Here is a 27,681-nt window from a genome sequence, read left to right on the forward strand (position 1 = left end):
CGGAAAAAAAAAAAAAAAAAAAAAAAAAAAAAAAAAAAAAAAAAAAGATTGTCTTGTTTGTGATGAAAAGTATATTTTCTGTTTTTTAATTTCTTCTGATGTTCAATTTGCAAAAAATAATTTGCTGATTTGGGAAAAAAGTTCGCATTTGTTTTGAATTAGTTTAGTTAGCACTCCTGAAATGTATATCGAGGAACTGATATATGCACTCATGCTTTTTAATCCTTTTAAAGTGTTGACACCAAGAATTTAATGGTCACTAAAGCCTAATTTCACCCTACCCCTCCTTTGCCCAAGTAAACTCATCTTTAAGAAACACTTTCTACAGAAACATTATCTGATTCTGTCATCCACAACACACTTTTCCTGGTGGATGGCATATGTTGCCTGTGTCCTTCCTTTGGCATCTATTCCACAGAGTATTTTAAGGCGAATTACAGTTGCATGTGTTTTTTATGACTTGGAATGGAATCATTAAAGTCAATACCAAAGATAAGCCAGGGCTTGATAGGACTCGTGTATGCAGAAACCCTAAAACTTGTTTCTGAAGTAGGGCACTGTCCAATGCCCGATCAATGGATTGTACCAGCTCGGAAAAGATTCTTATCCTAATTTTTATTGGTTGCTTCTTGTGGGCTGCACTGGTCAGTTACATAAGCTCCCCACTTCCAACCTCATTCAGTGACTTTTTAACCTTGGACCTGTCTGTCACTTAGTTTCTGAGTTATATTTGTAAACGAGTGTGATATTATTACCTAATTTGTAAGGAAAAAATGTATCTTGAATCTTCCCATTTTCAATTTTAGACACTCCAGGGCAGACAACAGAAAACTCTATTAGTACAGCATTGGCTTAAATGTTTAATTTCCTCACTTAGTCTGTAATTGATTACTTTAATTCTTGTGAACTAAGACAGCACAAATAGAAGGACTGACATTTATCTGTGTTTTAAAGTCATGAGCAACTTTTCCTTGGCCAACAATTGACCTGTTATGTTAGCGTGGCTTGAATGATAAGTTTCATTGCCTGTTTTGAAATGGAAGGTGAAGGTACTTCTTTAATTTCAAATGCCTGAAAAAAGATTACTTTCTTCTCACAAAAAATATTTATACTTAGACAAAATGGTACAGAATATTATAGTTTTCAATTGTTTAATTCCTTCTCAAAGAAATTTCAAGGGAACTAAGGGTGCATTTGGCAGGCGCTTTTTGCAGAGCAATCAGGTTGCTATGGTAAACCTATTATTTTAGGCAAAGGAAGACTACGTTAGTAAAGTGCTAATCACTTTTCTGTTTTATGTGAGCCTCTAATTACTTTCCAACTATTGAGTATGTACTGCAAATGTGGTTTTTACCATTTTAAAAAGTGAAGAAAAATAAGATCATAGAGAGTGTGCCTGCTGTTACCATGCTGGCAGGTGCATTTGATGAAGCTCTTCTCAAATAATCTCATTCAGGATTAGGCAATACTCTTTTTCTGTTTGTTTTTATAGAAAAATGGAACGAGGAAAAAAGTGAACAAATTTTATGTGAGTAATTAAAGTCTAAGCCTCCCTGAGTGTGTTTTATTACAAAAAGATAATGATAATACTATCTATTTGTTGAGCAGTCAGTATGTGCCAGTCCCTGTGCTATGTACTTAGTATGCATTAGAACATTTTGCCTTTATAATAATCCTGTGTTATGGCATTATTATTATTATTCCCATTATGCAGCCACGATCAGTGAGGTCTAACTTGTTCTTCCAAGGAATCACATTTAGTGGTGGATGTGTCAAGATTAAAATCCAGATCTATTTAAAGTCAGAGACAATGTTTTTAATTGTATCTGTACCATGAAGGTTATTTTCCTTCCTGATGCTTGAACAAACTCTTTAAGGCTCACCCCCACATCGTCTTTTCCAGAAACCTTTTCTTACCTTGAAGGCCCTGAGTGCTCATGTTTTTAACCTTTATTCCTCCTGCTCTTAAAAGTGTTCAAACCTACTCCTTAATTTTATGTTCCAGTATCTAACACAATACTTAACACATAATTGGTATTCAAAGTGTGTCTGTTGAGTGAGTGACTGAGGGAGTGAAGTAATTAATGCAGACATCCAGTATTGATGAGCCCTGCTGAACCTATTCCTGAGCAAGAAAAGGTGTGTTCTTTGTGTGGTGTGGTTTGAAGGTTAACATTCTCCAGCTGGACACCTCAGTGTACGTGTACAGGGTAGAAATAGTGTGTGTGTGTGTGTGTGTTTGTGTGTGTGTGTGTGTGTGTGTTGCATTGTCAGTCATGGTCTCTGGTGATCATTTCAGTCTCTAGCAGTGACAGTTCAGGTCCATGTTTCTACCCTGTGGGGTCTGGAACTTCTAGATTTTCACTCCCTCACAAATGAGCAACCATATTACTGGTGATAATGGAGAAGAGAAGATTCAATTTGTTGTTAACACCTAAATGAAGAATGAGAGAACTGAACCAATTTACTCAGAGCTCTCTCCTGTTAATCCAGGAGGATGCGGATGGCAGTGTCTCTCTTGTCCGTCTGCCTATCTCCCCACTTAGCATGGAGTAACGAGCCACTGCTGGTTTGAAGGCTGTGTCCTGTGGAAATGGGACCTTGAAAACGGGAGTTTGAAGAGAGTGAGGAAAGGAAAGACAATGTCTGAAGCTTGAGATAGTTGCTCTTGTTAAGATTATGCAAAAAAAGGAACTTAAGAAGAAAAGAAATACCTGGAAGAAAGAGGGAGAGAGTGAGGGTGGGGTGTGTGCGTGCATGTGTGTGTGCGTGCATGTGTGTGTGTGTGTGTGTGTGTGTGTGTGAGAGAGAGAGAGAGAGAGAGAGAGAGAGACGCAAGGGAGGAGATGATCAAGAAGAAGAATAGGAGGCAGGAGGGAAAAAAGGAAGAGAAAGAGAAAAAGGAGGAACATAACCTGAAAAACGAATGTTGTCACCTTCACAATTCATATACCTTATAGCAGTTTTAGAAAATTAACCTCTACCAGAGATTAAAACCTTTGCATAAGGCAATGCTGCCATAATCCCTTCATTTTCATGTTTTTATTAGGAAATAGTCACCCAAGAATTTTTACCTATTGAAAAAAACAAAAAACAATAGCGATCTAAAAGACCGAGGAATAAGAGATGACCTTTTCATCCCTCCTTCTGTGACCTTGAGAGATGACCTATGCATCCCTCTTTCAAGGTGTGACCTTTAGCAAGTCACATGCTGTCTCCCTCTCAGAGCTTCATATTCCTCATCTGCAAATCATGGAGCTGGTTGGACTTGACTGTCCTTTGTGACTTTTCTTTCTCTAACAGTCTCTTATTTTTTGAAATAATTAAATGATTATTTCTACTATAACTGCACTCCAGTAGTTAATAAGGATGAAAACCAATGAAATTACTAAATAAAGTTTTTATCTTTCATTCTGAAAAATGAAAACGAGGAAACCTCCATTTTATAAAGGTCTCAAGTTACTCTTTTTAATTTCATCTTATAATTTACCTGTACTGAGTTATCTGATAAGTAGGATGAAAGTTCTATTTTATCTTTCTAGTGTTAAAATAATGGTATTTTGTTTGCATATACTTTGCAACATCTTGTGGGTGAAATTCAAAAAAATCATGAATGAGGGTTTCTTCCAGGCTAAGTTAAGTAAAATTTTAGTAATTTAAAGATATAAGAAATTTAAGTATTTTAATGAATATGATAACTTCCAAAAAAAAGTATAATTAAGTTTGCAGTTTATTTCCATGGGATTTACTAAAAGATATAAACAATTTACTGTTGACAATATTCGACGTGTATTACTTCCATTGTGAGTGATCCATTTTTGTCCTTGGTCTATTTTTCTTTTGGGTGTTTATATTTCATGGTCAAATTTATCACTGTTTTTCTTTATGTGTCTGGCTTGGTGTCATGTTTAAGTCTTTCCTGCCCAAGGGTTATAAATACTCCAACTATATTCCTCTGTACTATTTTATGTTTTAAACGTTTACATTTAAATGTTGACTCCATTGGAAATTTATTTAGCTGTAAGGAGTTAAGTAAAGGGACTGATTATTTTTGCAACATGACTCATCAGGTATGTCAAACTTATTTTTTGAATAATCCATTATGCCCAGAAAACTATATAACATTAATTTATAGCATTATGAATAATCATAAAGTAATCACACACCCAGGTCCAGAAATAGAATAATTGCAAGATCCCAATAGCACACCTTTCACTGCTGCTCAATCAGCAAACTCTCTCCTCTGAAAAGAAAACCATTATTCTCACTTTCACGGTAATCACCTTCTTGCCTTTCTTTAAAGTTTTCCACCCAGGAATAAAACTTGCCTGTTTTGTAATTATACCATGGAACAATGCGTTATTATGTGGCTGACTTTTCATGTTCTATATTATTGTCTTAAGATTCAGGCATGCCATTACATGTATTTGTGATTCTTTCATTTTAATTGCTGTACAAGTGTTCCATTTAAGAGTATAACTGATGTGAAAGTATATTGTAATTGATGAATGTTTGGGACATTTCTCCTTGGAAGCCATTAGAAATAGTGCTGTTCTGATTGTTTTGAAACATCTTCTAGTGCACATGTGTGTACTTTTCTCTAGGGAATGTGACCAAGAATTGAATTACTGGTTCTAAGATTGTGCATATCAACTTTAATAGATAATGCCTGACTGTCCCTCCAAACATTCTACCAATTTATACTTCCACCCATTGTTTAAAACATATCTTGTATTTTTAAGTGATTGCCCGTTCTTATTATGGTCAGTTCTTAAATATTTGTTAATTTGATTGGCTCGGGATAGAATCTCACTGTGGTTTTTGTTTGCAGCTCCCCTGTGAATAGAGGAGGAACATTTTTTCACATGTTTACTGTCCATATCAATTTCCCATTTGCTGAAGTGCCAGTTCAGATCTCTTGCCCCTGTCTTTAATGGATTGTATATATTTATTGTTGTTGTTGTTGTTGTTGTTAGAGTCCCTTAAATATTTTGGCTATGAGACAATCGTCAGATATACGTGTTGCTGATACCATCTCTTATTCTGTGGCTCACCTTTTCACTCATCATTTTTAGTGAACTAAAGCTCCTAATTATAATTCAGACTGTTAATAATTTCTTTGATAGTTATTTACCTAAGCACCATTTTTGTGAATGGTCATCGTTCCTTTATAGTTCTGGATTGCCACCTTGTCCAAATCAAATCACATTTGTCAGGGTCTGTTTCTGGACTCTGTTCTTTTCCACTTGGTCTCTCCTTCCACTAAAATCCAACTTCCTTAATTATGCTTTTCTATAATAAGCCTTGATATCTATTAGAAAAGATATTTCTATCTTTTTCTTGTTTAAAAGTATTTTGGTTGTTGGCACTTTTCATTTCTATATAAATATTAGAATTGGCTATTAATTGTTATAAAAATTCTGGTGAGATTTTGATTGTGATTGCATTGAAACTATAGATCAATTTGGGGGTATATGGCATTTTAATAATACTGAATAATAAACATGCAGTATCTCTTGACTTACTTAAATCTCCTTAAAGTTTTTTTTGTTTAATTCTGGTATGTAAATATGCCATTAATTTTTGTATATACATTTGGCATATGGCAACTAATATATTCTCTTAATAATCCAAATTATTTGTTAGTAGTGTTTTGTATTTTCTACATGTACACTTTTCTGTGAAGTAATGCTGTTTGTTTCTTCCTTTCTATTTCTTATGTCATTTTTTTTTCTTACCATACTCCACTGGCAATGATATCTAGTGTAATGTTGAACAAAGTGATGAGACAATTATCTTTCTCTTATTTACAATCTCAAAGAGATTAAATTTTTACCAATCATTATAATTAATTAAAATCATGCATTTTAAAACAAATTTTTTTATATATCTTCTTTATTTTCTTTATTTTACACTAGTAGCTCAATTTCTTTACCATAGTTAGAGGACATTTTATTTGGTTGATATAATATTGATGACATTTGACCATTTTTTACCTGCAGAAAAACCATTTCATATGGCTCAACTTTATCTCATATGGCATACCTCCACTTACCCTCCACACACACACACACACACACACACACACACACACACATACACACACATACTTTTTATTTTTTAATAATATTCCTGAATATTACCATACTTGATTATTTCAGACAAACCTGAGAATCATTTTATCAATTTAAAACCATTCCAGGAGATTTCCAAGCACCATATTGATTCAATATTAACTCAGCAGCAAAAAAGTAGACATTTTCTTTCTATTCAATGACAAAAAATGTCCTTTTTAAAATTACAAGTCTTCTCTTATGGTTTTCAATGTGACTTTATAGTGCACAGCAGTATAAATTTATTTATTTTATGTTGCTGATGTTCTTATACATGAAGCAATTTCCCATTAGATTAGATTGGGTTACTGTTGGTACATAAAAAGGTATTCATGTTTGTATGTTAATTTTGTCACCAGACACTTTGCCAAAATGTCTTCTTACTTTACATACATTATATATATAGTGTATAAAAACATGCTAAAAATAATATTAGCTCTTTCCCTACTTTATTTTTATGTCTTATTTTTATTAAATTGCACTTAAAACATACCAATGGTTATTATAAGCATCTTTCTCTCATCCTGACTTAGCTCATTGCCTGTTGACCATGACGTTGGATATTGTTCAGATAGATTATTATATATACCTTTCAGAATGATCATTTAAGTAATTTTATAGAGCAGTGTGGTCTCAGGGAATGGGTCAAGACCAGTGATGTATTTGAGAATCTTTATCATGTAGGATAGTTGTTGAGTCCATAGGCTAGGATAAGATTTGACAAAATATAGAGGAAAAAAAGGATGAAGACTAAGCTTTTGAGCAATTCAAGATTTAGATATTTGTATAAAGATGAGAAGCCAGCACAGTAGTCTGAGAAGAAACACTAAGTATGGTAATCTAACAATAGCCCATGGAAGAAACTGTTTGCAGAGAAGAGAAGGGTCAACTCTTAAAAGCTTCTGAGAGGCTGTATAAGATGGTACAGAGAATTGACCATTGGATTTGAGTCACTAGAGACCTTGCTAAGAGACAAGTACTTGTCGAATAGTGGTGTCTCCAGACAATTGGAGTGGGTTGAGATAAGAATAGAGTTAAGAGAACAACAGACAACTCTTTTGAGAAGTTCACTGTGAATTGTACTTTGCAGCTGAAATTTACAACCCAAGGTGCTTTCTGCCTCTTACTCGTCTATGTTTTGCAGGTTTCCTAAGCTCCTCCTGCCCCCACCACAACCATCAGGGCTTTGGAATGATATTAGCATGAGGGAGCTTTAAGCTTTCTTCTTATAACTGCCTTTGAGTTTTACTCCTTCCCATATGCCACCCATTTAGAGAGAAATATATGATGTGATGTATTTTTAATGGATATATTGAGATGATTTTTGGAGGAGTTCATTGTCATGGGAGAGGGTGCTATAGTCTGTAGGTCAGGGCCAGAATGAGAACAGACAGTTATGCAAATGCTGATTATTTGATGAACCCAGAGCAGAGTTTTATTGCCAGAATTATCTTCACATGTAAAATCATCATTGTACATAATACTGTTCAAAAACACAGATAACATAATGAAATTTTAAGCTTCCTTTTTCGATGAGCCATTTTGAAGATTTCGAGATAATTATATATAAGATGGGCTTAAGTTTAGAATGAGAGAATGATGTAGCAAATTTAAGCTGTCTATGTATTTATAAAGCAATTATTAAACATATTTTGACCATTCAGTTTTATACAAGTAGTAATTTTTTATTATGAAGTGAGTAATGTTGCTGAAAACAATTAAGTGTGTAATATTTGGCAATACTGTATAATCATTCTCCAACATTTTTATTTGTAGTTAATACTTAGTGAATGAGATAAGCAGTATAGAGTAGCAGAAATTACAGACTTATGTATCTTTTGTTAGCAGTATACTCCCATATCTAATCAAGTACTTCACACAAAACAGATTCTTAATATATATTTGTTGAATTTAATACAAGAAATATTTTGGAATAAGTGAATTGGAGTTTTAAAATTTTAATCTATCCATGTGGAAAAATGTACTCTAAGGCAAACATGTTCACATCTTTAAAAAAAATTATCTTAATCTTATATCTTAATGATTGTGGGAAAATATAAATTTAAATTAAAGAGAATTAAATTAAATTAAATATATTTTATTTGTTAAAATGATTAGCTATACATACAGCTATAAACTGTGCTTTTTGTTAATGTCTCAAATTAGGGTTTTTCTGTATTTTACATATTTGATATGTTTTGGTAGAATTTATTTTGATCAGAACTTCTAGATATCTGCCTTAGCTCATTATGCTTCTTTGCTAGTGTATAATATAAGCCTTAGAATATAATTCGTAGAGAGTGAAGTCCTTTATAAAATAATATTATTGGGCTGACCTTTTGCATGTGCTTAAAGATTATCTACTTTATTAAAATTTAATAGGAATAGACAGACTTAGTATAGAGTAAATTTCAGATAAGTTTTGGTTGGATGATGTTGATGATGTTGACTGAATTAATTTCTCTCACACAGTTATTTCTATCCTTCTGAATTTTGCTTCTGAATTCTTTTTATAAATTACTTGGTTTATTTTTATGCCTAGGCATCTCTTCTTTTAGATTATTCTCTTAATATGTTGTATAAATAGTACTTAGCACTGGAAATTCAGAATTCCATTATCCTTTGTTCTTATTTATGAAAATATTAATTTGATAGTCATTTTAGAAGTCACGGTATATCTCCATAACATTAAAACAATCATTGGAATAATAATAAAACCATTTTATAAATAAAGAGGAGATTGGACTCAATTACTTGTTTACAAAGAAGACCAATGTGTATGTTAGTGTTTTTCTACTATATCAATGGAGAAATTTGCTGGCTGCTAACAGGATACAAATCTCAATGTTAGTCTGGATGATAAATATCTCACTTTTGTAATAGAGTTCAGGCATTCACTTATTTAGTATAAAATGTGTGTTCAGTGCTCTACTAGTTCTGTGAACAAAGTACTGTGGGATCAGAGAGAGGGAGCAGCTCTGCCAGCTAACCGAACAGGGTGGCAAGGAAGGTTTCAGAGGGGACAATAGATTTGAGCTGGCTATTGAATACTGGGTAGGATTTTACACAGAAAGTGTGAGTGTGCACAAAAGAGGGAAGAAATAGGGCACGTAAGTGAGCACAAGTGCACCATGATCATTGGATATATGCTTGGAAAGGTGAGTTCAACTGAGCATGGAGAATTCTGCCGAAGAATTTGATCTTTGCCTTGAAGGTCATGTGGGGCCATCATGGGGTAATTTTACAAGTGAATTACATAATTATATGCATGTTTTAAGAAAGTGGATTTTGTGAATTTCAAATTGAAATGAGAATAGATAAGTAAAGGAAGGAAAGAATCAAATATGCCATCAGGTTTTTTTAGCTTCCGTGACATATTGAACGATGGTGAAATTCACCCAGATAAAGGACCCAGGAAGAGGGGTAGGTTTGTGCATACAGATGATGAATTTGCTGTAGGACATATATTTAATTAATCTAACTGTGGAAAACACAGAGAAAGGTATTCAGGCAATTGGAAATGCATATATATTTCAGGAGAGATATTCTACTTCAAATTAAAGCTCATGAATTGTGTAAATGTTACTAAGCTATTTACATATGATTATAGTTTAATGCATCCATTCAATAAATATTGGTTTAAAACATTGTGAAGACACATAAAAAGTGCAGTTGCTTCTGTTGTGTTTGTGAAGGTGTTTGAGTTGGAGGGTGCAAGTGTCACGGATTTGGTGAAATTTACTTTAGACCTTGAGGGGTGGCTAGAAATTTACCTGGCAGGTACCTGCACATGATAGTAACTGGAACAAAGTTGGTAGTGACTAAACCAAAGTTGTGAACTGAGGGAGCAAAATAATGCTCTCTAAAATGTGGACTGCATGAGAAATTTACTCTTCTTTACCTCTCTATCTGCAATAAATTAGCCTTTCCTGGCATATGATTTTTTGCTTTTCCATCAGAAGCCACTATATCCTATAAATTATATTAGTGTTGCATGCATAAAATTAATTCAGATAATAGTTGCCTTAATATGTCATTTTAAAAACTTAAAATAGATACATGGCAAAAAAAAAAAAAAAAGGAATTGCAAAATGGTTAGCCATTCTCTGACATTTGAAAAAAAGACATGTGAATTATAATCTATCAGCAAAGAAAATGTTCCTAGAACAGGATATTAACATTTTACTAAACAACCTTATACAGGAAATGCAAGACAGAAATTGTCCATTATCAATAAGGCACAGAAACTCATCATGCAAATTCAAGAAAATTACAGTGTGCCTTAAAAGGAAAATAAATTTGTTACCATAAATACATATGACCTGAAACTTAAAAACTGATTCTATCTTTCGACTGGGAATGAATTGCTCTCAGGAAGAATGCTGTCGATGATGGCGGTTTCCCACATCTGTCCATGAAGGAACAGTTGACCTTCCCAGACCACACTGCTGATGGCTGATAGCTTGCCTCTTCCTCTCCACAGTCTGCAGTGTTGGAATCATTCACACATCCACCCATGAGGAGCGGTAGGATGTTTGTGCACATCACAAAATGACTGCGGCACAGAAAACCTAGATTTTAACACCAACACGGCTGACATCTAGTTAGCTGGCCTTAGGCAAATCATTTAGCCAAATGATTAACTCAAATCATTTGAGTTTCCTCATATATTAAATAAATTGAGGAAAGGTATGGATGCTCCTGACATTTTATCCCCCCCCCCCAAAAAAAAATGCATTAATTTGTTTTTCCAGAGAGATCAGAGTTCTACCAGTTAGGGTTCATTTTTTAAAAATTTAGTTTAATTTTCTAATTGACCATAGCTGTGGTGTACAACATGATGTTTTGAATTGTGGAATGGCTAAAATAGCTAATTAAGGGGCTGACCCGTGGCTCACTCGGGAGAGTGTGGTGCTGATAACACCAAGGCCATGGGGTTGGATCCCTCTATCTGGATGGCCAGTTAGGGGGGGGGGGGGGCGTGGTGCTGACAACACCAAGTCAAGGGTTAAGATCCCCTTACCGGTCATCTTTTAAAAAAAAGAAAAAAAAAATAGCTAATTAACATATGCATTACCTCACATAGTTACCATTTTTCATAATGAGATCACTTAAAATCTACTCTTAGCGATTTTTAAAATACAGTTCATTGTTATTAACAATAGTCACCAAGTTGTACAGCAGATCTTTGACCTTATTCCTCCTCTCTAACTGAAATTTTGTATCTTTTGGCCAACATCTCCCCAACTCCCTACCCCCGCAACACTCTCCCCCCCCCCTCAGTTAAGGTTCTTCATTGCAAACAACAGGAACCGACTTCATTGACTGGGATAAAAGGTTTCTATTAAAAGGGTTTGAGCTCAGAATGCACGTTTGAGCCATCAGCTCCTGCAGCAACCTGGGGCAGCAGGGAATTGCTGAGAACCGGCCCTGCTGCCATCACTTCTGATTGTGGCCGCTGTGTGCTGGACTCCACTGCTGCCGACACTCACTGCTATGCTATGGCTCTTTCACTCTGCGCCAGACTCTGTGCCTTGGCTTTTCCCCTCAAGAATCAAAGCCCTGGCCAAGAGCATCTGGTGTGTTCCCATTCTGGCCGCCAGAGTACAAGAAGAGGGACTATCACTAGGGGAGGGCAGCCCCTGTCTCCTGCTGAACTTGGGACAACCTCCAACTAGGAAAAGAGATTTGTTGAAGGGCAGCCAGAACAACACTATGTATTGCCATATCTTTCACCAGATTCTCAAAGGGAATGTGACCCCACCACTTCTGCCAGAAAAGATTATGAATCACTGCATTAGATTAACTTTAATTACAGCTCTGAAATTATATGATTCTAAATACTAATTTTCCTTTCCTCCATCATCTACCAACTCAGAATTTCCTTAACAAGATACAAGTGCAGCAACAGAATGACTAACAGCATTGCAGGGTCAGCCCTGAAGCGGCTTATGATCCTGTCAGTGGGTGTGTAATTATGATGGTTGGGCTAATGACAGAGAGTAACAGATGTCTCGGAGCACTGTCATCCAGCTGAATTTCTGGCAAACCAGTGCTGGTTCCTTCCTCAGACAAAAGGGAATTTACTTTCTCTTAGCCTCCTGATGCTGCATTACGAGTATATTAAGATGCAATATGGCTTAATAGTTAGGTCACACACTTGAAGGTTAATGAAATGGACATAAATTCTGAATCTATCCCTTACTAGCTAGTTTGACATGGAAAGTTACTTGTTTTCAATCTGTCTCAGTTTCCTGTTTGGTAAAGTGGCAGTGATAATGCTAGTCAATACGTGATATTATGAAAACTAAGTGATGTAATGCAAGGAATTATAGTATTTGTCACATAATAACAGCTCAAGAGATAAAGATGAAAGTCATCACAATGGTGCTAGTTAAGGGATTCCCAATCTATGAACCAAACTTAGTCCAAAAAATGTTTTTTTGTTTTTGTTTTGTTGTTGTTTTTAGTAGCTGGCAAGTACAGTGATCGAACCCTGGACCTTGTATTAATTAGCGTGATGCTCTAACCAACCGAGCAGCCGGCCAGCCCTGCAAAAATGTTTATGCTTTTAAATTTTAAGCCAAGAATAATAAAGTATATTTAGGTCATGTGCTTTAACATATGCTCCATGTTAAAGTGAGTTCTATGAACTATAAGATTGACTACAAATAATTGCTAAAATATCACATTGAAATGTACCTAGGAACATCTTTTTCCTCATGTAGCAGATCAACCCAAAATAAAAATATGCAAAAAGACCACATTTTGCTAAACTATGTCAAAATACATAAAATTGATTGTTATGTTAAAATATATAAAATTGATTGCTATGCTAAATGGTATCATCAAACTAAGTTGAGTATGAAATAGCCAGAGAGTTTCTTAATGGAATTATTCTTCAAAGTTGAATGAAACAAAAAGTAGAGAGTAGCGAATGCAAATACCAAAACAGCTGTCATCACTTCAGCTCCAACCTCCTTGGCATTTGTTCTTGAACTTCAGCTTACCTTAGGGTGGTTAGAGAAGTTATTTGCTGAACTCTTTACAGGCTATGCTAGGACTGGTGCAGGAGAGGTTTGGGTTTGATAGTACGCTTGTTTTCTTGAAAGCCTTACAGATTCTGTGACTCTTCTAATGCACGTGCTCTCTCTTTACACTCTTCAGGTAAATGCGAATGTGGCAAGTGCACTTGCTACCCTCCAGGAGACCGCAGGGTGTATGGCAAGACGTGTGAGTGCGATGATCGCCGCTGTGAGGACCTCGACGGTGTGGTCTGTGGAGGTGGTAACAGTTCTCACTACGCTACCTGCATGCAACTCGCTTCTCCTGCCTTTCTTATTTGACTTACCCTTTTAAAAATTGCTGTTAAAAATAAGATAAACAAAAATCTAAAAGCAATATACAATTAGGTTTGTAATGACCTTTATTTCCTTGAACTCTTGATCTGTGGAGGTATGTGAAAGTTCTCAGTAGGCTATCAACAAAAGATCATTGAGTCTAAACTGAGAATGAAGGACTATGAAATTTTATCAATAGCAAAAGGCTTTACTGCAGGTCAACACTTTAACATGATATTTATTACTTTACTCATAAACAATTATGGGGGAAAGTATCACCCACAAACTTGAAAAAAAAAAGTGGTAAGATTATGGTCTAAGTTTAACTACAAAATCATGAGAGATGGACACACAGTTTCCACGATGACTCACAGACCCAAACAAGAGGTTATGGAAAGTAATAAACTGTCCAAAGACAGAATGAGGCAGATGGAAGGTAGTCAGCAAAGACAACAGCAAAAATGCAAGTCCCAGAAGCAGAATACTGACCTGAGCATCATCCAGGGAGTGTGATTCAACATTAGTCTTGCATTTCAGTCTCGAAAAGCTTGAGATTGTAGAGACTGATGCATCAGGATTACAGCTCCTTCCAGGTTTTCAGTACAAATGAGGTAAATTGGATGTGGAATCATATTAAAATAATATTGTATCTCTCCAAGGTAATTATTAGGATGCATTTAGCACTAGTATTGAGAAAATCCAAAATGCATGTCCTACTTAGAAATGCTGGAGCACCATCTCCCTGACATCTCTATCTATCTATCTGTATTAATCATCTACCTATTCATTCTCTAACCAACTGTAAAACACTCGTAATTTGACTAAAAATATTTCCTTCTTTCCTTTCTCTGTGAGGCAAGGGAAAAAGTGCTTTTATATAACTGTGGTGCCAGTGGCTTATCTTATGCTGTCTTTATGGCAGCCACCCTAAGGTCGTTTCTGCTCTCTTCATTTCACAAATGAAAAATTGAGTGAGATTGAAGGAATTAACGTCCCATAACTAAAAAGTGTTAGACCCAGGATTTGAGCTCTGATGTCCAGTTCACAGATCTTTCCCTATGCCACAGTTTCTCCCAGAGTGACATCAGACAGTTTTCACACTATGCCAATATTATTTTTAGGTTAGATTCTCCCTTCACTGGTATTAATTACCAAAAATATCTAAGTAGATTATAGTCTTTTTTTGTTTATTAAGAACATGACATAAAATAATTCATTTAATTCTCAAGTTCTATATACACATCTCTGCTCTGACTGTCACTGTCATCTTCTTGGTGACTTGGTTGAAATGGTTGATATTGTAGAAAACTGTTATATCTCTATACCTAGTATTTTACATATTTTCCCTTCATGAAATCTCTCTTTGTCTCTGGCTTTGGGGAGGAAATCAAAGATGAAAACAAATCTATCTCCTGTTAGATGAGATCAAATGTTCACTGGGAAGTAAGACAATATCCCACAGTGTTATTGTTTGACTGATTCTTGGCTCTGCGTGTCCCCACTCTCTGTGTTGTCCTTCTATACAGAATTGCTTGTGTCCCCAAGTAGAAGAGACTTCCATGAATCAAACTAGTAAAAGACCAATGTATACACCAGAACACTAATTTCTCAATTTACAGTGAGAAATATAATTACCCCAGAGATTAGAACACTCTTTAGGGAAACCCTGCAGGAAATCAGATTCCGAATCAAGGATTTGAATGCAAATAATTTATTTGAAAGGTGAGGGAAACACTGATGGGAGAGTTGGAAAGCATGGCAGGAAAAGGAAGGCAGCCGATAAAATTGTGTGATTAATCCACTTGCTGCTGTAGTCACTGGAGCTTCATCCTAGTACAGGGGCTGACACTCAGAGCCATGTACAGCACACAGCCTTACATATCCACTAGTTGTTAGTCCAGCCCTGCTCCTCAGAGGCACTAATTCCCCAGCCACATCGGCCTGCCTCCCAGGTCACAGGCAATATTCAGCTCTCTTTCTACATGGCCGCATTTCAGCATGGAGTTGCAGGTGCTTCTCTCTGAAACTCCCATAAAATGTTCTCCTCCCTGGGCCTCCTTCCCACCTGTTTCTTTCCCCACTTTTCTCATAATCAATTTCTTTTTCTTGCTCATCTCCTAGAGGTTACCAATACATCTTAGTATTTACCTGGAAATGGCTTTTGGATATCTTTTCTGCCTGCTTTTTGTGGCCCTTGAGTAATCTCAGTCCCTTCCATTTTCATCTTTAGATCCATGTCTCTCAGGATGGTTTCGTAGCACCAGGCATTCTCCTCGGCTTCAGATTCTTCTTTTCAATTTGTAATGAAATATTTCAATGTGGAAATCCCTCCAATTTATACATTGTGGAAACTGGAGTAATCATTTCTTTGTTAATTCAACAAATATTTATTGAGCACCTACTGTGTGCCAATGTTGGAGATTCAGTTGTGAGCAGGGCAGAGCATCAGCTCTCTTGGGGTTTATGGTTGAACTTGAAGGGGGGACATTGACAAAGGAATGACAGTGAGATGAATGGTCTGAAGGAGAAGCACTAGGTCAATGGAAACATATGTAATGGGGTAAGGTGACATAGAACAGAAGCTAAGGAAAGCTTCTCCGATACCTCCATATCTGAGTAACAGCTGTATTGTGCAGACCACGTACTCTACACGCATCTCCGCGTCACAACCACACTTGGTAGTAACGGGACGCACAGAATTCAGCCAGGTGAGAGGGAGTGGGGAACGGGGCATCGCAGTCAGAGAGAGCAGCATGAGCTGAGTTGTGTGGGGGAAAGGAGAGTGTGCTATCTGTGAAGAACATATGAGGCCCGGAGAGAAACCCTGCGTGATTGATTTCTGATGAAAGCAAAAGTGTGTGACACATCTTGTAAACCATGTTAATGACTTGGGGCTTCACTCAGAGGATAACAGGAAACCAAAGAAGGGCTTACACAAGGAGATAGCATGATTGCGGTATTTTAAAAAGTAACTGTGGCTGTCAGGGGAAGTATGGATTGCTGGGAGGAGTATGTGTATTTGTGGGGTTGGTAGGTGAACATAGACGTTAGAAGATGAGTCCTGACGAGAGGCAAACGTGCTTTAGCTAGATGGACGACAGGAGAGGTAGAAGTACTTGGGTGTGCTGGAGAAAGTGTCAGAAGCAGTGTGGATAACAGGCTAACAATGCTCTTCACCCTCCTGCAAGAGACTCCACCTTTCTGTTAAACTCCTAGCTCAGGTTCCCTGGAGACAGACAGAGATGGTACATGCCAGTATTACCAGGCCACATTGTTCGGGGCAATAATGACCTATGCTGGATAAATTTCAACTAGATCAGGAGGGATTATGAGTGAACTATAGAAGGCTGATGGGAATGCCATGCTTTTGGCTTCGGTAAGTGCCATAACTCTACCAACAGGCATGTCCCTGGAGCTATGCTTAAGGAATGATTAGGAGAGGTTTGGGTTCCTCTAGGGCATGAGGCTTCCTCTCAGCCAGGGAAGCCTCAACATCTGTGCAATGTGGATCTCATCTCCGTGTGTCTGGGTTGTGTTACATGAAGAGAAAGTAATCCCCAGACAACTGTACGGGCTGTCATCCTCCTGAGCTGCTGCAAGGACTCCCGTGGAGAAGATGCTTGAGGCCACCCTGCTGGCAGGATGCGGCTCCTGTTCCATTTCCATCTGAGGAGACTAGTGTCAAGTGTCAATCTGAATGCTTAGTTGAACTTAAGAACAGAGCCCCCTGCCCGGGCCCAGAACATAAGCAGCATTTATGGAAATTCGTGATTGAATGATGTGAACGAGAGGCAGGGTCGAATCAGAGATGAGTTTCTGGTTTCTGGCTTGAGCAATTGGATGGGTGGAGGAAACAATGCTTTTGTCGTACCAATTGCTGCTTTATTGAGAAAATGATTTCTTCAGAGAGGGCAACAGAGATGGTGAAACCTGGATGCCTTGTGAATTTGTTCCTTTTACCTGACTTTGTATTCCGTATCTTCACTTCTCCTTCGGAATACCTGCTTACCATTTTTTTCTTTCTTCGATCATTCTTCCAAATGGACTCCTTCAGGAAGCCTTTCTGAAATTGTTTTATACTTCCTCTACACTGCAACACTGTCAGAACAGAATAATGACATTGCGTAGCAAGTGTCCAGCCTGTACAATTCCCATGCAAATAAGCTCTTGCTCTCTTCTGTCTCTCTCTGTCTCTCAAATTATTGTATCCTTATACTTAGGGTAAAGGCTGGTGCTCAACATCTTATTTTCAATAAATTATAAATTAAGAGAGTCACAAATAAGCGAAGGAGAAAAAGAAAAGGATAGATTTTCCAGTTTTGAATCAGAGAAATCTTCAAGTTGGACTTAGCATTTGACTTGGACCTTGAACAACTAATACTTAAATGAGTGGAAATTGGATGTGAAGAACATTTTAGGCCTAAGGACTGAGCAAAAGCACAAAGGAGAAACAATATTTAATATGTTGATTCAATATATTTATTTCATTTTTTTGAACTTAGAGCTCTTTCTCAGCTGCTCTTGAAAACAACCTTGGGAAGGATATTTTTAAACTACTTACTCATTTATTATTTATATTATACATTATTTCACCTCCATTATTATACTTTGTTCATCTTTAGATATCAGAACTTTAAAAAAATTTTTTAAATTAATGTTTTCCTTTTCAACATTTAAAAAACTGAGAAATAGAGAAAAATATAAACTACAAAATAAAAACCACCCATGAACCAATTATCCAATAATAGTATCTGGTGGCATATTGTTGTATTTCTTTCTAAGTTTTTTTTAAGGGGTAGAACTTTTTAAAATTGAGATTTATGAATCTTTGGATGTTTTGATATTTCGTCTAAAGAAAGTCCACATTCAGTTGCTTTAGCATGTGTGTCTCTGTGTGAATGTGTGTGTGTACTTTTCTGCATTTTTATATAAGATTTAAGTGAGGATAAGTAATTGTTTTCATAGGAGCTAAGTGAGCCAGAGCCATACAGCAAGATGAATGGGAACCTCATATTCAGAGACCAGGATTTGAATTCTGTCGCTATTTCTTGCTAGTTGTTGTAACTAGAACAGGTTATTTGGCCTCTCTGCCTTGGTTTAACTCATGTATAAAATAAAGATAAGAATGCCCACATTCTGGCTTTGGTGAGAATGAGACCTAAAGGATGCATCGTGCCTGGCTTCTATGTGCCAGGTGGACACTCTGGGGACGCCCTGTATCTGTAATGGAAAGTAGAAGATTGAAGCGGTCATCTCCATAGCAGGACAAACAGTGCATCTGTCTTGGGTATCTTGAAACACTAGCTACAAAGTGCTGTGGAATAAAGCTTGAATCATACAAGTCAGCAGTTTTGTACCTCAGGGAGGGAATTGCAGCTAGTTTTTCCAAAGCAATTAGTCCTCCCCATCACGTGGCAGCCAGTGATGAACAAATCTGACTATTTGGGAGTGTCAGGCACGTAAGCACCATCTCTCTGGTGTGGCTTCAGAGAAGAACAAAATTGAGAATTACTAATTTGGGTAATTTTCTCAGTTCACCACGTGACACTAAGCCATAGTGTAGTGTCTGTGGCCGTTCACTTGGAGTAATGGGGCTAAAAACCTGAGAATCCAATCAGGTGTGGCCAGAGACTCCAAAGCAGGGACTGGACTTTCTGAGTATTTTAGCAAAAAAGAAAATAAGTAAAACCAAAAATAAGAGTAAACATACCCAGTCAGCAGACACATGAAAACTAAGAGCCAATGTTGTTTATCCACCGTCCTAACAATAAAGCTAAAGTTGATTAAACCAATTCTAGTAGGCTGGGATAAATTAGCAGTTGTACCTGAAGGTGAATGTAACTAATTTCATAATTTTAAGCAGTTCAGTTTTGATTACACCAAAAGTATAACCTAAAGAAGAGTCGTAAGAATGACTGGCAAAAAGAAAATCATAAAAAGTAAAACCATTCTTCATTTAATTAACTTATTTTTGAAGCATTCAATCACCATAGACCATACGTGAACCATCTCAAAACAAATTTATTAGCAACAAACATGTATGTGACCCATGAATGCATGGATTTCCCATCAAATATGTCACTATGGAAAACACATGCTTTTCTCAGAGTAATAGCCCCTAAAGTGCATTCATTTTTAATGGTATATACCATTAAAAATGCTATATAGATTACATAAATAAAATAAATCCATATGCTGACTCATGTGTTTGTTTTAGCTTAATATAAGCTTAATCAAAGCCTTTCCCACTGCACTCCATGCACCCAGGGTGAGAATAAGAAATAACCTGCTTATTGCTTGTCTTCTTTCCTCTGTGCTCCTGGAACAGCTGCCCAGGAGTCCAATTGAGGAAACAAGAAGGGATAATGAAGAGTTACCTCTTAATTACACAATCAGTTCACATTTCTTCAGGGAGTTCTTTAGTTCATAGCTGCAATTTGAAGGAAATCATGCAGCCTGAGAGTATGAATTCAGTGACTTCCAGGCACCGCTGAATTTATTATATTGAGGAGGACTTCAGACCACTGACTCAGGCCACACCTTTCTTAGATGGACAATACAGTCAGGGAGGATTGTCTCCAGATTACATCTTAAAATCACAAACCTCTTTCCTGAATTGGTAAGGATATCAGTTAGGACTGTGTTTGGCTGAAGGTGATTGACATGAATAATAAGTCCTTAGGCTGTCACTCCAGGGCAAGGCGGCTGCCCGAGTGCCATCAATGTCCCAGAATCCCTCTCTCTTCATTTCTGCTCTGTCTTTCCCTATGACTTCTATCATCATGCTCGTAGACAACCTCCAATTGTGTCCTTCCAGGGAAGGAGAAAAGGGAAGGAAAAGGACAAAGAGCAAAGGACACATCCTGGCTGAGCCTGTTCTGTTTCTTTTAGAAAACAGTAGTTTCCTGGAAACTTAACACAGGAGATTTTCTCTTATTTCTCATTTATTAGAGCTATATCATATAGGTGACCTCCTCCAGGTTAAAACGAGCCTGGGTAATCAAACATTTTCCAAATGGGCATTTTATGACCTTGCTGAAAAAAGAAAATGAGAGTTCTCTTAATATTAAGAAGGGGAGAAAGATATTGGGTGGGCAGGTAGAGTACTCAACTCTATCGATTAGCATCCATTCATAGGTCATTTTCCTAGCTGAGAATCATCATTGCAGTATTATAAGGAACTGTGCCTTAACGCTGATGAATTTCATTAGGAAAGGTCATTATCTAGAGCAGCACTGTTCAATAGAACTTACACATATGATGGGAATACTCTATATCTCCATTATTCAACACACTGGCCACTGGCCATGTGTAGCTGTTGAGCACTTGGAATGTGATTAGTGAGACTGAGAAACTGATTTTTAAATTTTACGTACCTTTAATAAATTTAAATAGTCACATGTGGCTAGTGATTACTATATAATACTGGACAGTACAGGTCCAGAGCATTCTTGGTGAACTTTTTGCTGTGGGGGAGGGGAGGGGAAGGAGGAGGGAAACCATGATAGCAGTGCCAGATGCAAGGAGGTAAGTATCCAGGAGAGGATGAAAGGACTTCTACATCTGGATGGTTAGTCACCTGTATGAAGATATGAGAAGTCAGGTGAAAGCAGATTTAGTGCACCTCAAATGGTTCATTAGGCTTGTTCTATCTACAGGTTAATTCTATAAAGATCTACTGCACACTTACTATATGAAGATGATTTATCACTGCCAATCTACCTCTAAGCAGAGACATTGTTCTCAGTGAATGGCATATGTAGAAGATTCTCCCACAGTCTTTCACCCTGGGTGTCCCACTCATAGACCTAAGTGGCAACACAGGAGCATGGGTCAGATAAAAGCCAACTGACACTGCTTTGATAGTTTTATTTTTTAACTTAAGTTTTCAGGAACATTTTCACTCACAATAGGTCTCCTTTATGGGACACTTTCCTTTGTTATCTCATGAGACAGCACAATTTTCTTATTTTCCTCCTTGCTTGCTGGATTTTCCTACTTGTCTGGTTTCTCTTCTTCTACCATAACCCTAAACATTGACATTTCCAAAGTCTTATTTTCACACTGGGTAGACTCATTCATTTCTAAAGCCTTAAATGCCATCCACTTTGGTAAATTCCAACATGTGTATGCCTAGAGCCCAGTCCTAACCTGTCCTCTGAGCATGAGGCTGTGTCCAGTTCCTTACTTGACCTTGCTATTTGGTTGTCTTAAGAGTATTTCCAATGCATAAGGTTCAAAACAGAGCTGATTTTCTGTCCTCACCTCTTTCTTCTGAGGCTTCCATATCTAATAAATGGCATCATTATTCACATTATTTTTTTTAGCCAGAAAACAAGTTCTTTCTCTTACCTTCCACATCCAATCCGTTAGTATGTCCTATAGGCATAGACTCCACCACCAACAGAGATCTTTATCCACTTCTCTGGATTCCCACTGCCACCGCCCTCCTTTACTTGGACAACTGCAGTAGCTCTCTCATCTCCTCGTACTCACTTCCTCCAAACACACCTGATCTATCCCACCCAGTTGCCAAAATGGATTTGCAAATTTTAAGTTAAATCACATTACTCTATTGCTCAATACTCTTCTGTCATTTCCCATTCCTCTTAGAATAAATTTAAATTACTTACCAAGAATAAACAGTTTGCTATGTTCTCATTCCTGAATATGTCTCCAACTTTATTATTGATTCCAATTTTTTACTTATTGTTCTTCAGGCACATTAGCTTTTTATTGCCTGTAATATGCCAAACTCTTTCTTGTCCCAAGGACTTCTCATTAGTTTTTCTAGAACATTGGCTGCCTACCTCTCCTCCCATGGGTGAAACTGAGCTTTTCCTTGACTACCCTAGTTAACAGTGTTCTCACTGTCAAATGTACCAGCTTCCTTTTTTAGTCTCCTCTAAAACAAGTGTATTGTTTGCTTATTGTCACTTGTTTTCTCCCCATGAGATTGTAAGTACCAAGGGCTAATGCCGATTTTATTCACTATTATATCCTAAACTGCTAATACAATGCCTTGTGTACACCAAACATTTTTTGAATGGATAACTAATTTATTAGAGCTTGTAAGGAAGATATTATTGGAAGTTGCATTTAAAAAAATTAAGTAAAGGAAAGTCATACAAATGTCAAATTAAAACATTTAAATACCAGTGCAGTTTGACCATTTTCTGTGCTAGATGTCAACTTCACTTTGTGGAAAGATGTGATAAATGAGCTAATAAATGTAAAACAATCTCCTATTTCCTTGTATATACATTCTTGCTGTGTGGAGCCATTGAGTTATTATAAATGATATCCTAAATCAAAGGCAGAATATCTTCCTCTGCAGTAGAGATTAAATAATTCCAATTGCATCAAATTGATGATGATTCTTACTAACTCAGGTCCAGTAAGAAACATGAGCATTTGAGAAGTTTAGAGCTGAATGGGCCTGGCACTAGACATTCTCTTTCTCTTTCTTACATTTCTTTGTACCCCAGATTGTCTGCCTCTAAAGATGGACAGCTTTTTACTTAACTTTTAAAGGAAAACTACACTTGTAAGTAAACTTTGGTTTTAATGGAGAAGTCAAGATATATTCAATTTAATTACTATTTATTGAGTAGAAAGCTCTTAAGGGGGAGCCCATTCTCTAACTTGGTTCTACTCTATAGAATGCAGAATAAAACAGCAATTCAAAAACTGTTCATTGCCCTTGAACAACAGTCCGTTAACCAAATAACCTGTACACATGTCCTGGAACCAATTTAGAGCTCTCAGTTTGGATTTGTGAAGGAACAAAATGCGAAGGATATTTTGATAAAGATAGCCTCAATCTACTACACGTGTTTTTGAGGATCCACTCCATCCAAGGTGGTGTGCTTGGCACTCTGAAGACTACATAGCTGAATGAGAAGTAATTCCTGCTGGCAAGGAATTCACAGTCAAGTACTGGATTCATTTCACAAATATCTACATATCACAAGGTGAAAGACAAAAAAGTTCCACAGGAGGGGGGAAATAAAGTAGCGCAGAAGCTCAGAGGAGAGGTGATGAGTTCCATTTAGGGATCTTTGGGGATCTTCATAGAGGTGTGGTCACTTTTGCCCAGCTTTGGCAAACAAGCAGTACCTACCTGAATTTGCAGAGGAGGGGAAAGGCATTCCTGCCTCAGCAAAGGCCTGAGGTTGGAAAAACGTGAGAAATGTACAGGAAACAATGATTGGATCAGTTTGGTTACAGGGAGAAGTCAGAGAATAAGATTGGAAAAGTATCTGAGACCCTATCTATGTTCAGAGACCTAAAATGTAACAAAGGCTAAAGCAGGTGAACTTCATGCCATCAGCATTGATGAGTCATAGGGGACTAGAGATGAGGCTGTGATATGAGTACAGTTGTGCTTTAGGAATCTTTGAGCAAGAATATTGGACAGAGACGTTATAGGAAGATGTCTCCAAAGTTTACAATGGTGATATAAGAGGAAATGTTGAGGTAGTTTCAACAGCACTTGACATCCTTTGGATGAGGGGAGTAAGACAGATTCTGGTGTCATTTAAAACATTTTGAACTGCTTGACTGCATGGACAGTTTTACCATTAAAAGAAATGGGCAATACAGAAGAGTAGATTTTGGAAAGAAAATTATATATGAGAGTACTTCAAAAAGTTGTGGAAAGATGTAATTAAAAGTTAGTACAAATCTTTCTGTGGAATTTCTTGAAGACCCTTTTATGTAGGTCTGGAAGTATTAGTTGGGGATGCTAGTAAAACACATTCTTGAATCATGGGGTGGAGCTTGGGAGAGATTTAGGGGCTGGAGATACAGCCCCGTGATCATTGTGGTTGTCTGAAATCCTGTGATTTGATAAACAGAGAGATTTTTTAATAGAGAGATTATAGAGAGAAAAAAGGAGACGAATAGACACTGGGGAGATAACTACATTTACGAGTCAGAAGAAATGGTAGAGGAGTAGAGACAGAAGAGGAGTGGCGAAGGGTCAAGGAGAATTCAGTATCATGAAAACCAACAGAGAGAAAGTGCCCATGAATGTCAAATGGACACTTACAAAGGATGCAGCGGTTGAAGAAGATAGGAATTAAGGTGTCTCATTTTCTAAAATGGAATACAGAGGCAATAGAACACAATGGTGTGGGTGCTGAGATCATAGTGACTGGAGCCAGGTTCTGAGCCTGTGTGGTTGAACCATGAGATTCAAAGCAAAATTACTTAATCTCTCTGAGGCTTAGTTTCCTTACTGTAAAGTGGGGATAATACCAGACTCGATGGGCTGTGGTGAGATTATATTTAATACATCGCCATATGGACAAGAAGAGGCTGTTGGAAATAGATCTGTTAATAAGCTCTCTTTTGAATTTGCCTCCCATTTGCTTTCCATTAACTTCCAGACAATCACGTGTTATGGAAAACCATTACCTGGATTCCTGAGTGGTTATCTTAAATTAATCATGACAACGAATTACAAAAAATTAAGCATTGGCCACTAACCCCTGCTGGTGCAGAGCTGAGCTTAGGGGGAAAAATGCAGCAAGGTTTACTCTTGAAGGTCTCACCAGAGCAAATGGTCCAGGGAAAAGGCATCCCCAGCTCCAGAGAGACTGATCAGCCTGAATGATGATGATATGGGTCCCTGGGAGAAGAGCAGGGACCAGTGTGTCCATCAGTCTTGATTTCGTATACCCTAGTGCCTAGCAAAATGCTCTGTTCATAATAGATACTCAGTAAAACTTTGCCTGGTGAATAGCTGATTCAGAGAGATCTGGCTGTAAGGCAATGTTCGTATCAGGAAAAGGAATAAAGGGTTAAATGGAAACAAGACATTAAAATGGAAGATCATGCAATCTAATGAGGTGTTGGTGGCAAGCAAGTAGACAGGTGCATATGCTGGATATACCTGTCACAAATACAGTGCTGCCTATTTACCAAAAGGCAAGCATCTCAAAAACCAGGAACCAATGTCGGTAAAAAAAAAGTGCCAAATGTGAATAAAAGTCTCCTGCTGTTTTTAACTTCTATGCAATGATAGAGAGGCACCGTTACTTACACTTTTATCTGTTCTTTTTGGTAAACGGAGGGGTATACAGGTAAGTAATATAATACCAAATGCCATTCACATGGAACTTAGCCTTTTGTTTGTATTAGTAAGCAACAGGAGGACAATCAGTACATGCTGTGAGCAGTGGTAAAGTGACTAGCCCTGCAAATTGACCCAGCTGTCATGGTGTGCACAGTGAAGAATAGCGCTAAACTCCATAATGATAAAAATGCAAATGAAGGAGTATTTTGTATTGAGAAAGGCTGGTGCAATTCCATATAAAATGATTTCTAGGTTTCTTTCAAGTCCATCTCCTATGTTACATTCAAATTTATTATTTTAAGCTAGAACTTTATTGTGAAGTTCATTTAAACAATTGCATGCCAAATTGATTATGCATAGAGGGAAAGTGTGTTTGTTTGATAGGAAATTGCATCCTGTGGTTTATATATTTCTTTCTTAAGAACTCTGATTCAGCTTTATTTACCCGTCTCCTGCTTTAACCCCCACCCTACGGTTGCTTCACAGGCCATGGTACGTGTTCCTGCGGTCGTTGTGTTTGTGAGACAGGATGGTTTGGAAAGCTCTGCCAACATCCACGGAAGTGTAACATGACAGAAGAGCAAAGCCGGAGTCTGTGTGAGTCAGCAGACAGCACCTTGTGCTCGGGGAAGGGTGAGTATCTCTGCCACAGCCTGGGCTGCATTCCTGTTCTCACACACGGTCTATGTAGCAACAAGAACAGCCATCTTTTCCAGACTGACCTGGGAGCTTGAAAATTAACCACATGAAGTTTTGGATACAAGAAAATGAAGTGCATGAGAGCAGTGTTATGCAAAACATCCTCAGCCACTGGGTGCAGTTATGTCTGAATGAAACAGAACTAATAATTTTCTAAAGAAGAAGGGCAACAAAATATACTGGGAACTGAATGGACAAAAAAAAACAAAAGGCAAAAGGATGATTGTTGAGATCACCTCTGAAACAGCAGCTGAGAGCTGCAGAAAAGGGGTCACAAGCATCCGAGCTGCCGAAAAATATGACATTTGGAACTTCTGAGGCTAAATTGTATAGACTCATACGTGGAAGATGGGAGAGTTGGAGGTGTGAGGAAGAAATAAAAGGAAATTAAATATTTAGTTTCATTAAAAAGAAAAAGAAGATTAAATGGGTCCCACAATTCTGGTGCTATTTTCTTTGGCCTAAAAATCACCAATTGTTCCAAGAAAATGTTTAACCTAATATAAGAAAGTAGACAATAATTAAATGAAGGGGAAAAAAGCCTACCAAAAATGATTAGAACCTACAAGTTGATTAAATTTAAGCCACCAACCCCAAAGCCATGAAACTTTTATCACAAAAAGATTTTTTAAAAAGCAAGCCTTCCCCATATCCCTTGTTTATACACACACACACACACACACACACACACACACACACACACACACACAAAGAAAAATTAGAACAGTTTTTTCTGAGTGAATAATACTAATAGATTAAATTTTGGACTTCTGGATTTTGATGTTTCTGGATAATTTTTTTGAAGTGTCTTTAAAATCTTGCTAACATCCTGAAGCTGGAGTCGGGGACCAGACCCCCTCCCACAACCAGGCACACTGCCATCACCAACAACTAAGTAAGGAGCATGCCAAAAACATCACCTCCATGTGGGTGGCCCACCACAGCTGCCACAATAACCATGGCTGCTGCGAAAGTGGCTAGATGTAACAACCACCACGCACATGGTCCACCAGCCACTGGAGTGCATTGACACAAGGAGAGTTACCAGCAGAGACCAAAGAAGAGGATGTCTCTCTCCACAAAGCCCATTCTAAACTGACAGAAAAAGCATCTGCTCTATGATAATATTGGAGGGCCTGAACACACCTCTCAGCATTGGGCAGATCATCTAGGCAACAAATCAACAGAGTGACCATTACTCTTTCAGAAGGAGAGAAGAAATCTAGGGTAATTAGAGGGGGAGAGAAGAGTGGGGGCAGGGAGAGATTGGACAAGGAGCATAAAGAATAAGTATGATTTGTAACAATATATATGCTAGTAATATTGATTTGATCAACATATGTCAATGTTGAACCCCCCAAAAAGTATAATTAATTATGATTCAATAAAAATTTTAAAAAATGTTTTTTCCAGTAAAAAAGATAATATATATATATATATATATATA

The 27,681-nt window shown here is 37.3% G+C and overlaps 1 protein-coding gene across 1 annotated transcript in view; it reads left to right on the plus strand.

Annotated features, from left to right (window-relative positions):
- The window catches only part of ITGBL1 (integrin, beta-like 1 (with EGF-like repeat domains)), a 240,745-nt gene that overhangs the window by 200,545 nt on the left and 12,519 nt on the right, over positions 1-27,681 (plus strand). The window contains exons 8-9 of the mRNA XM_008581734.1: positions 13,281-13,397; positions 26,022-26,168. Of these exons, the coding sequence (XP_008579956.1) occupies positions 13,281-13,397; positions 26,022-26,168 (264 nt within the window). The remainder of the gene's footprint in view (positions 1-13,280; positions 13,398-26,021; positions 26,169-27,681) is intronic.

This window comes from Galeopterus variegatus, unplaced genomic scaffold (genome assembly GCF_000696425.1).
Source record: "Galeopterus variegatus unplaced genomic scaffold, G_variegatus-3.0.2 Scaffold8, whole genome shotgun sequence".
Lineage (NCBI taxonomy): Eukaryota > Metazoa > Chordata > Mammalia > Dermoptera > Cynocephalidae > Galeopterus > Galeopterus variegatus.